Source organism: Rhincodon typus, chromosome 9, assembly GCF_021869965.1.
Source record: "Rhincodon typus isolate 14 chromosome 9, sRhiTyp1.1, whole genome shotgun sequence".
NCBI lineage: Eukaryota > Metazoa > Chordata > Chondrichthyes > Orectolobiformes > Rhincodontidae > Rhincodon > Rhincodon typus.
In genome coordinates, this window is record NC_063340.1 from 3731094 (window position 1) to 3746949 (window position 15856).

The window sequence follows — 15856 nt, forward strand, 5'->3', positions numbered from 1 at the left end:
GTTCCTGATTTACAGCATCCGCAGTTCTTTTGGTTTTTAAACTACTGGACAAGGTCTACTTCAACGCATTTCTGCCTTTATTCAATTACCTACTCAATCTAACAGCAGCTTGTTTCCCTCACCCACCCTATGTGGGTAAACACTCCACAAAGAAGAATAAAAACTGAGGATCTGTGGCAGGAGGATTGGAAGGACAAAACATTCCCTACAACCCATTCTCTCATCATCGACCTCTCAACTTGTCCAACTGTGTTGATCCCCAATGGTGACAGTGTTTTTAGACTAGCCAAGAGCAATTAGCAGCCATCCAATATCAGCAGGATCACAAGACTCAAAATGTGAATGCTGGTTGTTCTGTCGACAGATGCTGCCAGACCTGGTGAGCTTCTCCAGTGCTTTGTGTTTTGATATCAGTAGGGACTGCATGACCATCCAGGCTGCAGCTGTGGAGCAGTTCAAACAATATCAACTTAGGCTTAAAATCACTGTCTAACTACTGATGCTAGTGCTTAGTTCTGTGACCACAAACACACTAAATAAATAACAGTCCTAATATGAAAAAAAAAAGACATACAAAACTGTTTCAGAACATCAAATTGTATATTTCGAGAAAACAATCCAATTTTCAGGTAAGCCTAATCAGTATGGACAGAGGATCAGAATATAGGTTTTGAAAACTATATTGCTTTAAGTACTGGATTCAGATCAGCTCTTGCCTCAGCTAAATTCAGAAGACTGTGGGTTCAAACTCTGTACTAGAAATATGAGCACACAGATCAAGACTAGGCCGACACTTGGCCCACATTCATGCAGCATGGGGTGAGTGCCACACCATCAGACGTGCTACCTGTCAAACTAAACCAATAAAAGATGATCCCATCTGCTCAATAAGAGAGAGAGTGGTAACATCACTGCATTAGTAATCTAAAGGCCCAGGTTAAAAGGTTGGGGATAAAGGCTCAAATGCCACCACAGCAATTGTTGGAATTTATATTCAACTAATAAAATCTGGAATTAAAAAAACTAGTCAGTCATGGTGATCATAAAGCTATCGACTGGCATAGAAACGCATCTAGTTCACTAATATTGATTAAGGAAGGAAATCCACTACCCCCTACCTGGTCTGGCCTATGTGTGACTCCAGATAAACAACAATCTTAATCGCCCTCTGAAATGGGGCAAGCTACTCAGCTCATGAGCTATTCGTGATGGACAACAACTGCTGGCCAGTGATTTCACATCTGATGAAGGATGACCATAAGATTTAGGAGTTAAATTAGGCCATTTGGCCCATCGACCCATTAATCTAAAAGGTAGATACACAGTTCTATACATAACTCTAAGAACCATCGATGTTCCTTTAAAACAACTACATAAATCTGTTTTATTTCATTATTCCCAGTGGGGCTTGCGACACAGATTATCGCTCTCATTTCCCTGCATTACAACAGCAATTAAACTTCAAAAGCATTCATTGGTTGTAAAACACTTTATGACGTCTGAAACATGGAAAGGCACCACGTAAAATGTAGGATTAATCTTATTTGTCCCCCACCCTTATTTTCCATTTTACTGTTTAACCGCCAATGAGGCATCTTACTCCATTTTCAAAAAGAATATCGCTTAAAGTTACATTACAGCAGAAACATCCAGACAGATTGAAAAACTGGGAGAAGCAGTCAGTTACTGACTTGGTTCCCAGTTTAGTCACTTTGACATTAATTTTCTGTTCACTGCACAGATATCAAGTTTGACAGCATATCTAGGGTAGCAAAATGTCACTCTCCTTATCTGAAAGCAGATTGTTAGGAGTCAGTCATTCTAGCGAGATGCAAAAGCTGACAGTCACAAAGATAAAAAGATTTGACTAGTCATCTCTGCCTGGGAACATCACGTGAAATATCCAGGGAGATGCTACCTCTATTTTACATCTTCTCCATTAGACATTTGAAGATAACTGAATTTAAGGGACTAACAGAAATACAGAAACAGTGCCCTATCTTTAAACAATAATATTGGCCAATGAACTATTAAAATACTTTCCAATATTTAATACTCAAAGCATGCTACAAGACATTTTTCTTAGGATCACATTTTCAGATTAGTTGTACTCCCTCCCATAACTTCATGCTTTGGGGAGTGAAGTTTACTTTTTATTCAGATCTGGCTCCAATCCATGTACATCACTCTAGCCACATGGCGTGGTACCATCCAAGTTATTTATATAAAACTGGGATTTCTCAATCAAATAAAGAGAGTATGTGCTAGATTAACTTTTATACCCCTTCACAAATGCACAATGACTTGCTTAAAACTTTTCTTGCTATTGCAAGATGTTAAGAATCTGAGCAATAAAACGTTATCAATCCAGTATGTAATCACGACTCCCACACCAAAGCAGCTCATGATGTTGAAATGGGATTTATATCAAATTCAATAAGAGACACTTAGATCATTCTAAACTGTTAAAATAATCACATTTCTTTCCCGACCTCTGTATGAGGCATAAAACAGTGATTAATGTCACAATACACACTCACATCAGACGTTAATATGTGCAAAAGAAATCTATTAAAATGTTCAGAAATATGGTCCGTTCATCTTATGACGCAGTGTCAGACCATAAATTATTGCAAATTTCACAACTGGAACAAACAGGCTACAAATCTTCTGCACATTTGATATGAAAGTAAAGTTGAAAGTATCGATAATGAAGGAAAATGTAATTGGATGTTGGCTAGAAAATGGAGCTGGGACACAATCAGATGAGCCATGATCACATTGAATGGAGGAGTAGGGTTGTGGACAATTCCTGCTCCTAATTCAAATGTATCACATTGAAAACAGTCCAAAATTAATACATTAAGCACAATGTAATTAGCTACATTACGTACTTTAGAAACACTCAAGGAATGCTTTTCAAAAGATGTAATTTTCTATACGTCACATTACAGCAGAAACTAGATGAGTCCTTGACTCAACTCATTCTGTTGCTAGGCAGATGCTGGAAAACTGTAATAACAACAGAAAGTCTATCTACTGTATAGTTTTGAAGCTTGGAATAGTGAGACTAACAGCCTTAAGGTCAGTGACGTAAGAGAGGTAGAGGGAGATCTTTCTGATGATTCACAATGACCCAAATGGTGACCACAGACAAGTTACTGGTGCTTACTTACCAATTCCTGTTTGACAGCATGCTCTTTGGGGTTGATTCCTTGTGTAATTAGATATACTAAGAAGCAAAGAAGAAAACAAGTTATTACAATATGTCTCCAGAAAACAAAATTGGTATCCACCAGCCACAGAAGAGATCAGCAATACTTACTCCAAAACATTGAATTCAATGCATAAGCAGAGGCCAAATCCAGCTTGGCTTGCTCAAGAGGGCCCAGCTGAAAGAGACAGGAAAAAAAAAAAATCATACAATGGCATTTTATACTGAAGCTAAGTTTTACACTTAGAAAGCAATCAATTCATGGAACCAGAGCTCATTTGAGCAGCAGAATTCAACTGTAGCAAAGAGAACTTGTTTGCTTGATTCAAAACAGCAATTGATTTTCAAAAATGTATATTCTAGTTTACAATATGACAGGTTCTACATTCTCTTGGACATGTCTATGCCCTTCCATGGTGTGCAAAGCTATGGTTGGATAATCAACAAAACTGGTAGCAAGATAAGAACCTTCCAAATCTGCGATCTCCGCAATGCAGAAGAACAAGGACATCAGATGCATGGCTACACCGATCCTTGCAAGTTTCCCTGCAAGCTATGCATCAATCTTCCTGGGAACAATATCACCATTGCTTCCAGTTCAAAACCCTGGAACCTTCTCCCTAACAGCACTGTGGTACACCAACATGCACTGCAGCAGTTCATGAAGGCGACTCACCACCACCAATGGCAATTAGGGATGGGCAATAAATGCTGGCCTTGTCAGCAAAGCTAACATCCCATGAACAAATAAAAGAAAAATGTCGAATCAAATTAACACAGCATCTACTACTGACTCTCAAATTATCTCAAAATCCAGTCAAATATATGGATTGAATGCCTGGAGCACGAAATTATTCAATAAATCTGTAGCTTGTGTAAAATTAAAATTTTAAGGTGCCGGTAACAATTTCAAATGCTTTGAACTCTATCCTTTATTCACTTAAGGGATGAAGGCGTCGCTGACCAGGCAGCATTTATTGCCCATTCCTAATTGCCCAGAGGGCAGTTTAGAGTCAACCACATTGCTGTGGGTCTAGAGTCACATGTAGGCCAGACCAGGTAAGGATGGTAGCTTCCTTCCCTAAAGGGCATTAGTGAACCAGATGGGTTTTTCTGACAATCAACAATGGATTCATGGTCATCATTAGATCCTTAATTCCAGATATTTTTTACTGAACGCAAATTCCACCATCAGCCATGACAGGATTCGAACCTGGGTCCCCAGAACATTATCTAGGTCTGTGGATTAACAGTCCAGCGATAGTACCACTAGGCCATTGTAAATTAAGGGGGAGACAATCAATGAACATTGGGAGAAAGGTAAGACATTCAAGTTATGTTCATGTTACTCCACCTAAATAAAACACTTTCCAAGCCTGCCTGTCAATTGCAAATGTTTAATTCATTACCCTAATTTATACCCTTGTCATAAACACTCTTTTAATCCAGTACAGCATAGGAAAATAACTATTCTCAAATATGCTTGGCTGAGTTTAGATACAAAGACATGAATGCATGTGAGAGAGACCAGGTAATGTAAGGGAGGTGGACAGAAATGGGCTTAACGATGGTATGAATGTAGTTCATTTTAGGATTAAATACGCCAAAGTTACAAACAGACAGGCTCCATCCCAGACTGTTGCCAAGGAGAGAGACTGAGCTTCAATAGCTGGGGAACAGAGTCCAGAGCTGGGACTGAGAGTAATGACATCAGTCTTCCCTTTATTTAACTGGAGGAAACGTCTGTTCGTGCAGTAACAGTCTGACAATTTAGCAAGGTAAGCGTCTGTCTGACTATGGTGGGGTTACCTCCAGATGTCTCATTGGTGGACTGGTTGAAGTCACAGCCGTTAAATTTAATGCTACAATTTGACTGGCAGAGTAGGTTTGAGGGGTTGAATGGCCTACTTCTGCTCTTATGTTAAAATTTCAAGCCATCTTTCAATGCATTCTGCTAATTGGCCCCGACTCCAGGTGCCATGACTGCCAATACAAGACTTTCACCTGGCATCTTAAGAGCAGAGGGAAAGGATTGTCAAGATGCTTGAAGAAGCTTTTAAATACAAGGATCTCATGTAAATGTCATTAAGCTAGATTCTCCAGAGGTGTGTGGCACAGTTTAGTTTTTAACTGGCTACCTTACCATTGCAAAGAAATATTCACGAAGCCAGCACAGAAAAAACAATATCAAATATACCACCAGACAGGATTACCCTTTTGTACTGCAGATATTCTGTGGCCCTCTTTTGTGCACCTCAATTAAGTCAGAATCCTGACCCTTATTTTGATGGAAACAAAACAGGAAACAGGTTTTATTAAAGGCAAAACAAAACCAGATTGATTCTAAATCTCCAGTGGGGGCAGCACATGACAGAACACTATTGCAAGTGACAGCTGCCAACTTCACAAGAACTTGGCTGGAGAAAGATAATCTCTTCAGAAAAATAAAATTGCAGTGTGCTCAATGAAAACCACAATAACGCCACAGACTCCAGCCACATTTCAGCGTTAAGACACTGGAGCTTATCTTGCACAACAGAGATGTTTATGGAACCTGTAGCAAGTCATAAATTGTCTATGATGAAACAGCAAACACACTGAAATGTTTCTCGCATTATGACAGGCATTTATCTATTCTGAACTATTTTCTCAGCTTAAGTTAGTTAATATTTTTGGTTCAACGCAAGAACTTGGCTACAACTCTACTTCAGTATTTGCAAGTTCAACCCAAAAACAACAAATCTTGGAATCTTCTAGTGATTGCATTGAATGCACTCAAAAGCAGTGTAGTAAATTCTGGGTCATTTTGAAAAATTGAGGCAATGTCCTAGAAAAATATATGCACATTTATTAAAAGACAAAGAAACCTAGCCAAATGCTGATACATCAGGATAAGAACTGAACTTGAATTACAAAACCAGCAATAATTTTATTTTTTTCATTAAGTGTTATCGAGTGCCATTTTATGAGCAGAACTTTTAACCGATACATCAACTGTATCATCTCTCCAAGGTTGCATAAAATACTCAGCAATTTCCATTACCACAAAATTTATTATTTTATCATTGTGTGAGTTTTTTTTTTTACTTTAAGCACATGTCCTCTGAGCAAATGCTAGACGGCTCTTATCAAAGTCACAAATGATATTCTAAGCGACTGTGACAAAGGAAAACTTGCCCTTCTCATCCGGTCTTCGATCTTTGGCTACACCATGCTCCTCCAATACCTTTCTGCTGATGTCCAGCTGGGGGGGGGGGAACTGCTCTCATGTGGTTCCATTCTTATCCACTTGCAACAAGACAATGACTTGTCATGGTTTGACTTTATAATTTTCATACTGCTACCTCTGCTGTCCTTCAAAAAAAAATTACTTTTGCACATTCCTCACCATTGAGGATTTTTCATCAATGTGCTATCCTTCTTGGCAACATTTGAAGGCATGACGTTAATTTAACACATATTGGTGGCACTCAGCTCTACCTTACTGCTACCTCTCTTGACTTCTCTACTGTTATGAAATTAGCAGACTGCTTGTCTGATATCCAGTGCTAGATGAGAAACTGCCATTTAAATACTGGGAGAACTACTTTGTTGCCAAACAATTGACTCAGTTGTACTCTTTGGCAACTATCTGAGAGTAAGACTGTCTGTCCACTACCATGGTGATACATTTGAATCCTAAAGGAGTTTCATATGCACCAAGACCACCATTTCCCACTTACGTAACATGACTCGACCTTATCCCTATCTGCTGCTGAAAGCCTCACCCGTATCCTATTAGCACAAGACCTGCCTACTCCAATACACTCCTAGCTGGTATTCCACATTCTCCCCTCCATTAACTGGAGATCATTCAAAATTCTGCTTGCCCAATCCTAACTTGCAGCAAGTCCTATTCCGCAATTAGCCCCTTGGTTGGCTGATCTACTGGCTCAGTGAAGTAAGATCTTTATTTTAAAGTTCTCATGGAATCATACAGTTTAGAAGAGGCCTTTTGGCCCATTGAGTCTGTCCCACCAAAACTACACTAAATCTACACCAGTCCTACTTTCCAACACTGGGCCCAAAGCCTTGAATGCTGTTATGACAATTTAAGTGCCCATTAAAGTACTTTTTAAAGGTTGTTAGGTTACCCACCTCAACCATTATCACAGGCAGGGCATTCTACTACCATACTATGGGTAAAAAATAAATTTTCCTCAAACCTCCTCCCTTGCAACTTAAAGGTGTGGCCCTTTGTTACTGAACCTTCAGCTAAGGGAAACAGCTGCTTTCTATCCACCCTGTCTATGCCCATCATAATCTTATACCTCTCTATCAGGTCCACCCCCAACAACCCTCTCTGCTCTAAAGAAAACAACCCAAGCTCATCCAGCCTCTCTTCACAGCTAAAACTCCATCCCAGGCAACGTCCTGGTGAATCCCATTATCAAATCCCTCCCTATCTTCCTGTCATCCCATTCAAACGCATAACTCTCTGGGCACTAAAAAGCAACCAATGTTAATGACTTAACTAGCAGTGGCCACACTTTCAACTGTTTAGGCCCCAAGCACTGGAATTCCCTCCCTACATCTCTTCACCTCATTTTCTGTCTTAAACCCTACTTCTCTACCCAAGCTTTTGGTCGTCTGATCTAAAACTTCCTTACGTAGCTCTGTATCAAATATTGTTTTATAAATATCCCTCCATAGCATTTTGGAACATTTCATTACATTCTAGGCATTAGAATCATAGAATCCCTACAGTATGGAAGCAGGCCATTCAGCCCATCTGGTCCACACTGAGCGTTTGAATACCATCCCACCCAGACCGAGCCACCCCATCCTTGTATTTCCCATGGATAATCCACCTAACGTGCACACCTTTGGATTGTGGGAGGAAACTGGAGCACTTGGAGGAAACCCATGTAGACATGAGGATACCATGCAAACTCGACATAGACAGTCACCCGAGGGCGGATTGAATCTGAGTGTCTGGCGCTGTGAGGCAGCAGTGCTAACCATTGATCCACCATGCTGCCCCAAAAATATTGCATTACATAGATGCAATTTTTTTCAAATATTTCAAAAAACTTGCATTGGGTTAAGTCCAATATCACCATGCCCTATTTGGAACATCAAACTAGTTTTATGAACAAAAAGACCTGGTGATGCAAGGTCACTTGACTTTGCATGGATTAGAAATACTGCCATATCTGAAGAGGGAACAAAAACATTCAGGACTGATCAACGGCCTTCAGTGAAACCAAACAAAATAGTATAATCAGATTGAATGGATCATTCTAAAAACAAAGACAGTATTACAAATCGTCAGGGTGTGTTAATCAACAACGCAGGATGTGTAATTAACATGACCACTACCTCCTTAACAGCAAATTACTGCAGATACTGGAATTTGAACTGAAAACGAAAAGTGCTGGAGATCACAGTGGGCATGCTGTGATTGCCAGCCTTTTTTGCTTTCACCACTACTTACTCACTTGGAAAATACACTGAACGTGTGAAGAGCGACATGGTGAGATAGCATTGTATTGTCTGCTTTAAAAATCAATTAAAAGCTGTTTTCTTGCACTTAGTTCCACCAAGAACCATCAGAAGAACAACTTCCAGTCAATGAACTAGACTCAACTTTGAGACATTAGGCACCTGAGGTACATGACCACTTTAAAGTTCACCTGATAAACAAAACGCTCAGGAATTCAACTACAATAAAGCTTACAGTCAGCTAAGAATTCTTTGCTTTACACAGACCTACAATCAACTATAAAGTATTAAACCCATCCAAAAAAAACTGCAGATTTGCCATAATGCAGATCACCGATCATAAACTAAACATCAGGATGATTGAACAGGTTGGTCTGAAAATGTATTTAGAGATGTCATGACACAACTCTGGAGCAGGTGGAACTTGAACACAGGACTCCTGGTCCAGAGGTGGGGTCACCACCCCGCAAAACAAGAGCCCTCACTAAGACTATTATAATCTATTGAAGTAAATTATCTTCACCTTTTATCAAATATTATGTGACAGAGAACAGCCGTGAGACTTCATATTTAATTCAGGAGAAATGTATTAAATAGATAGCCTTTTTGTTTTTAATATTTGCTAAATTAAAACTGAAAGCAGTGAATTAAATTGAATTTAGAATTAAAAGCTTATATCAGTCGTGACAATTATGAGATTGTCACAAAATCGGATCTACTTCAATTAAACCAAAGAAACATTTACACAATAGGAGGCAGTCACAAAGCTATCGAGCTGAAACATTCCTTCCTGACCCTGACCTGTGGTTCTGTGCACTATGGTACCTCAGTAGCATTTTACAGTTATTTTTAAAATACAATGAGTTTCTACCTGTACCATCCTTTCAGGCAGTGAGTTCCAGACCGTGAGTTCCAGACCAACTAATTTTTGGGCACAAGAATTGTTCAATACCCCTCTATTCTTCCAAAAATTACTTTAAATATCTAAGGTTTTGGAGTACTTTAAATATGCTTCTGGGTTATCACAAAAGCAAAGTACTCTGGATACTGCAAATCCACATATACCGCGACTGAATCTCCAATCTTCACTATTCCAAATAAATATCCCAGCCTATTCAATCTTTCTTTGGTGTTAAATTCTCCATCCCTAGCAACATCCTGGTAAATTTCATTCAGGACTTCTGTAGACTGATCACCTCAATGTCCTTTAGGGAAGGAAACTGACCATACCGGGAAGGGATGGCCAATGTGCGATTGCAGAATCATATCAACATGGGTGCCTTTCAAAATAACAAAGAATTGGAAATGGTTGTAGAGAAAGAGGATGGTCCTCTCCCAACAGCTCTGCAACAGTGATTTACCTGGTGCCACTGCCTGCCCTCACCTGGCAGCTCTGCAAACCTTTCCTCTTTGGACAATTATCAATTCGCCACACGCACAGGTAGCACATCCCAGATCCTTACCACTCACTGTGTCAAAAGTCCTAAGATCGCCACTGTTTCTTTTGCAAATCACCTTAAGTTAACGTCCTCTGGTTTTTCCACCAACAGGTTGCTCTCTACCTACATTATGATTCAGCAGGTTTATTTGAAACCACAGTTGTGATTTCAAATAAACCTGTTGGACTATAACCTGGTGTCATGAGACTTCTGGCTTTGTCCACCCCAGTCAAACAGCAGCATCTCCACATCATACATCATGATTTTGAACAGCTGGAAGATGATTGATATCTCGTCTCCTTCTTTAGTTGTGTCAGCACAGACTAACATTCATACTTCACTAATTTTCTTTTAATATGAATATGGTTGAAAAAGTGATAATGACTAGATAATCGGTTTTGTAATGTTGATCAATAGATAATATTGGGCAGGACACCAGGGACAATTTCTTTGCTCCTTTTATGATAATGCCCTGCGATCTTCTACATCTGAACAGGCAGACAGGGCTTCAATTTAGTGCCTTATATCTGAAAGACAGCACCTCAGCCAGTGCGGTATGCCCTCTGTACTGCATTGTTTCAGTGAGGCTGACAGTCCAATCACCAAAGCCATGGAGGATCCAAGCCAATGCTTCACGACATGTACCAAATGCACCAACATTATGGCCTTTGTGCCCAGTATGCTCGGAGTATGCCTCCAAATCCCTGTTGACGTTTGAGAATTAAAAGTTCAAAATGGCAGTTTTCCTGTAGATTAAGCTGGAGATGCGGTCAACACGCAGGGCAATCAGTTTGGTGATAGGCTGGATATTATCCTGGGCAACTTCGGCAGTGCCACTCTGTTACCCCTTTGCTTAGGACATGGTTTAATAGCTACTTTTGTGCTCAGAACCTGGAGGTGGCACTTGAACCAGAAGTGAGATTGCCACCTACTGAGCCACGGCCAATGCATCCCCAAAATCATTCCAGTGAAGTCTTTTTCTACTCCCTCTCCAAAGCCTTCACATCCATCCTAGTGCATGCTGCCCAGTAAGAGGGATAACTGGGACTATTTTCCTTTGGGAGACAGCTCAGAGGAGATTTGACAGAAGTTTTTCAAAATCTGAGGTGTCTGGCTGAAGTAAATGGGGAGAAATTGTTCCCAAAAACAAAAAGGTTGAAATCCAGAGAGCACAGATTTAGAGTCATCTGCAAAAGAAGCAAAGGTGACATGAAAAAATGCTTTTACAAGGAGCACAGTTACGGCCTGAATTTCGGTGTGGTGAAGGTAGGTTCTATCAGTGCATTTCAAAAAGAGTATTAAAACTTTTAGTTTTAAAGAAGAATGTGCAGGGTTAGGAGGAAGAAGGGAGGAGAATGACAAGAGGTCAGCCCAGCACAGACTCATGGTGGCTTTCTTTGTTTTCTGCCTTTAAATTCTGTGTTTTGGCTTATTTTCTGTGTTTTAGGATGGCACCGGAGAGTGGCAACACTGTACAACACTTTTCACTGTATTTGTAACAAAATACATATGACAATAAACAAATCAAAATCAAACAATATAAATGCCCTGCAGAATGCTCTGGGGTCTCATGCTCTAAATGGGTTTCAACGTGTCCTTTTTCAGCAACAGTATATTACAAAATGACTTGAATATCTGTTTCAATCCCACAGAGATAAAATCTCCCTGGGTCATTCTCATCAAATGCAAAAGCATTCCACAAAGGCTCAAAAATTTAACTGATGCTGGACGACTAAGGACTCAACATAGATTTCACCAGCTTCAAAATCTCCCACCCCTAACCTCATCCCATATTCAGCCCTCCCTCTCATCCCTGCCTCCTTAACCTGACACAACCTGTCCATCTTCTCTCCCACCTATCCAACCCCCATCCCACTGACCAATCCCCACTACTCCCTACCTGCACTCACCTATCACCATCCCACCTACCTTCCCCTAGCCCCACCCCTATTTATTTCTGAGCCCCCTTCCCCCTCCTCAGTCCTGATGAAGAGTCCCAACCCTAAATGTTGACTTTCCTGCTTCTCGAATACTGTCTGATCTGCTGTGCTCCTCCAGCTCCACATTTTATTGATTCTTCCTCTAGAGTGGTGACTGGAACTGCACACAGAACTTGTGGGCAGCATGGTAGCTTACTGGTCAGCAGCTGCCTCACAGTGCCAGGGACCTGGGTTTGATTCCACCCTCAGGTGACTGTTCGTGTGGAGTCAGCACATTCTCCCCTTGTCTGCATGGGTTTCCTCCCACAGTCCAAAGATGCGTGGGTTAGGTGAACTGGCCATGAAGAATGCCCCATAGAGTCCAGGGATGTGCAAGCTAGGTGGGTTAGCCATGGGGAATGTAGGGTTACAGGGGTAGGGTGGGGTGCTGGGTGGGTGGGACGTTCTTCACACGGTCAGTATGAACTCGGTGGGCTAAATGGCCTGCTTCCACACTGCAGGGATTCTATACTCCAGCTGTGGCCTAACTGCAGGCGAGAAGGGTCATTGGACTTGAAACGTTTAATTTGTCTTCACTCATAATGCCAGACATTCTGAGAGTTTCTCCAGCACTCTGTGTTTGTGTTTGTGTTTGTGTTTCAGATGTCCAGCATCCGCAGTTCTTTGTTTCATTTTAGCGTACAGGACTTTGGTTAGGCCATAGCTGGAGTAGTGTGTGCAGTTCCAGTCACCACACTATAGGAAAGATGTGATTCCACTGGAGGAGGGTCAGTGACTTCTGTCCACATCCTGAACGAACAACCCCTCGGCTCACCTTCTGCAGCAGCTCACTCCGGGGCACCGACATCAACGTCTTCAGCGTCCCGTCGGCGGATTTCAGGGACTCCTCGAAGCCCACCAGGAACTCGTGGATCTCAGTCGGGTACTCCTCACCCAAAGGCGCGGCCATCTTGCACCAGCCGGAAATAGTAGGTGTAGGAGGACCACTTCCGGATCACTGCGGTCCCCTGGATATGCGCATGTGCGGTAGACCCAGAGCCTGCCGGGATCTGTAGTCCCGTCCGGTTATCCCCCTCTTTAAGAAATACCCGAAATAAGAACAGTGCAAAAAAATTTAATATGGCGACTTATTACCGTTTACCGTAAATATATTTAAACAACATAACAAATCATTCGCCTTCTTTTGGAATTTGGAAGCAGCGTTCTTCAAGTGCAAGGCATGCCGGTAGTTGTAGTTAAGGCGTCTGGTCAATCAATTGACGCTATAAAAATTGAGATCTGAGTTTGAAAATTAAAAGAGGGGATTTCAATCGAAGTTGCGTGCGATAGCTGTTCACCCAGAGGTTGGGGAGGGATAAAAAAAATCTTTTTTTTAATGGTAACAGCCGTCGGGTTGTGCGCGTGCGCGCGGCGCGCAGAGGCGCGTGGGTGTTGTAGTCCGGGCCGGTGTGTGGCGGCGGGTCGGAGAGTAGTAGTAGTAGTGGTGGTGGGGGGCGGGACGTTGTCCGTTGGACATCAATCAACCGGCGCCCAGCCTTCACAAACGAGCGAGGAGGATAACCGGCCGTTCGTGGCAGCGTTTCGACGATCGTCCGGGGGTTCGGCGGTCAGAAAGAAGAGCAAGAAAGAAAAGAGGCGTCGGTTGCCATGGGAGCGGCGACATGTTGAGAGGCTGAGTGAACCCCGGTCCCGGGCTAAAGACAAGGGTGCTTCCCCAGCTTCACATCCGTAAACATACACATTACAGAGGCAGACAGTCAGGGACTGAGCGATGGATGACTGCAACTTGAGGAAGTTATCGCTGTCGGCCGGGACGCTGGACCCTCCCTTCAACCCCTCCATCCTGAACTACAAAGTGACACTGGGCAACGACGCGGTCAATCTGACCGTCCACCCGGTGACCAGCGACAACCACGCCACGTACCAAGTCATTGTGAGTGCTGCACAGAGACAGAGAAAAAAACTGCATTGATATAGCGCCTTTCACCTCCTCTGGACGTTCCCCACCCCCACCCCTACCCCTCAAAACCCAATTGAAAAGTTAACTTCTTCTCTCAAGGGTCGCTGGACGCGAAACTTTGGCATGTAAACAGAAATTTGCTGGAGAAACGCAAACAGAGATCTGGCAGCAGGGAGAAACAAAGTTAACATTTCAGGTTCGGTGACTGATTCAGCACTCCGAAGCGTAACTCTGTTTCTCTCTCTACAGATGCTGCCAGACCTTCGTTTTTCGATGTTTTGAAGTGCAATAGGATGAAGGGAGCGGGGATGGGGGAGAAGCTGTTGTCACATGGCTTCATTGGCTGGACAGCTGGCTTTGTAATGTAGAATAATACCAACAGCCTGGGTTCGATTCCTATTCTAACTGAGGCTACCATGAACGTCCCACCTCTCAATCTCACCCGTCTTCGGAGGCGTGGTGACCCTCAGTCTAAACCACCACCAATCGTCACAATCTAATGAGAAAGCAGCCCTAAGGTCTAGTAGGACAATGGCAACTTTACCTTGAGGATGTAGGGAACAGGGCAGCCTTTTCACAGCCAGCAACGTGATGATGACCTTCCTTAGACATTACCAGTCGATCTGTTCAGACATGTTATGCCTCACCTGTGGAGCAAATGGGACTTGGACCTGAGCTTTTTAGCCCAGAATGACCCACAATAATCTGTTTATTTTTAATAATGTTGATTCAGGACTAAATATTGTGAAGGATGCACTCTAGCTTGTCTTCAAAATCTCTTACATCCAATAGCTGGAGACACCGTTCAAAGTCTCATCAAAAAGATATACCTCCAATACTACAGCTTGCCCTAGTGATTGCACTGATGTATCAGTCTGTATTTTTGCATTCATGTCACCAGATGAGGGCTTCGACCCACAAAACTTTAGGAATGGGGGAGGTGGTTGGAGAAGGGAAAGAGTGCTACTAACTGAGCCACAGCAGATAGGACATAATTTATTTGTTAACAATTTGTTAGGTGGGGGTAGAGAGCTTTATCTCCTCTTCCAACTCTATTTTGATTTAGTCCCATGCCCCCCTACCTTTAACGGATGTTGCAGTTGGAGAACACAGGTAATTTACTGGTGGTGGTTAATAAATGTCAAAAAATAATGACAACTTGATAGGTGCATTAAAATGCTTTTGATCAATGTGTTGAAGGATGTTGTAATATACCTTGATGGTGGGGCTCTTGTGGCACAGTGGTAGTGTCTATCCCTCTGGACCAGAAGCCCTGGTTTCAAGTCCCAGCTGAGGCGTGTCATAACCTAACTGAACAGACTGATTTGAAAATATCTACACCTGTCTAGTAGGTGGGATTTGAACTGGCAGACAGAGATTGGGGCACTACTGCAATGACACAAGAACCTGTTAGAAGCAGTTCACCTAATTTGGGGTTTGATCTCATTGTTGTCAGATTAAGAGTCTCATGATATACTGACTGAGCTAGCTACTGGAAGATGGTACAGGAAGATTTAAGATCCTTGCTATTTGCTGTTGACACAAAGATAGATGTTGAATTGATGGAAGTGTGTCATTGAAAAGAAATATTGATAGATTAAGTGAATAGACAAAACTGCTGCAAATGGATTTCCAAGTTGCCACTGCAAAGTAATCTAGTTTGGACCTAAAAAGGGTAGAACAGGATGAGAGAACAGTGAAGATCCAGAGAAGCCTTAGGATGCAGGTGTACACATAATTTAAATATATAACAGGTACAGAAAACAATTTTAAAAAGCTAAAAGGAACTAAAGAAGTACACAATTGGCTTGGAGGCAGT

The 15856-nt window shown here is 42.0% G+C and overlaps 2 protein-coding genes across 5 annotated transcripts in view; one reads left to right on the forward strand and one right to left on the reverse strand.

The window, feature by feature from the left end:
* The window catches only part of c1d (C1D nuclear receptor corepressor), a 21057-nt gene extending 7984 nt beyond the window's left edge, over positions 1-13073 (reverse strand). Inside the window, exons 1-3 of the mRNA XM_020530128.2 lie at positions 12892-13073; positions 3326-3392; positions 3177-3232 (exon numbers count right to left, since the gene is read on the reverse strand). Coding sequence (XP_020385717.1) covers positions 3177-3232; positions 3326-3392; positions 12892-13026 — 258 coding nt within the window. The 5' untranslated portion in view covers positions 13027-13073. The remainder of the gene's footprint in view (positions 1-3176; positions 3233-3325; positions 3393-12891) is intronic.
* Positions 13074-13511: 438 nt separating this feature from the next.
* The window catches only part of LOC109930670, a 135753-nt gene continuing 133408 nt past the window's right edge, over positions 13512-15856 (forward strand). For all 4 annotated transcript variants that reach the window (XR_007262922.1, XM_048601246.1, XM_048601247.1 and 1 more), the window contains exon 1: positions 13512-14010. Coding sequence is in view for 3 of the 4 variants with exons in the window: in XM_048601246.1 (XP_048457203.1) it covers positions 13849-14010 (162 nt within the window). In the remaining variant the exon portion in view is untranslated. The remainder of the gene's footprint in view (positions 14011-15856) is intronic.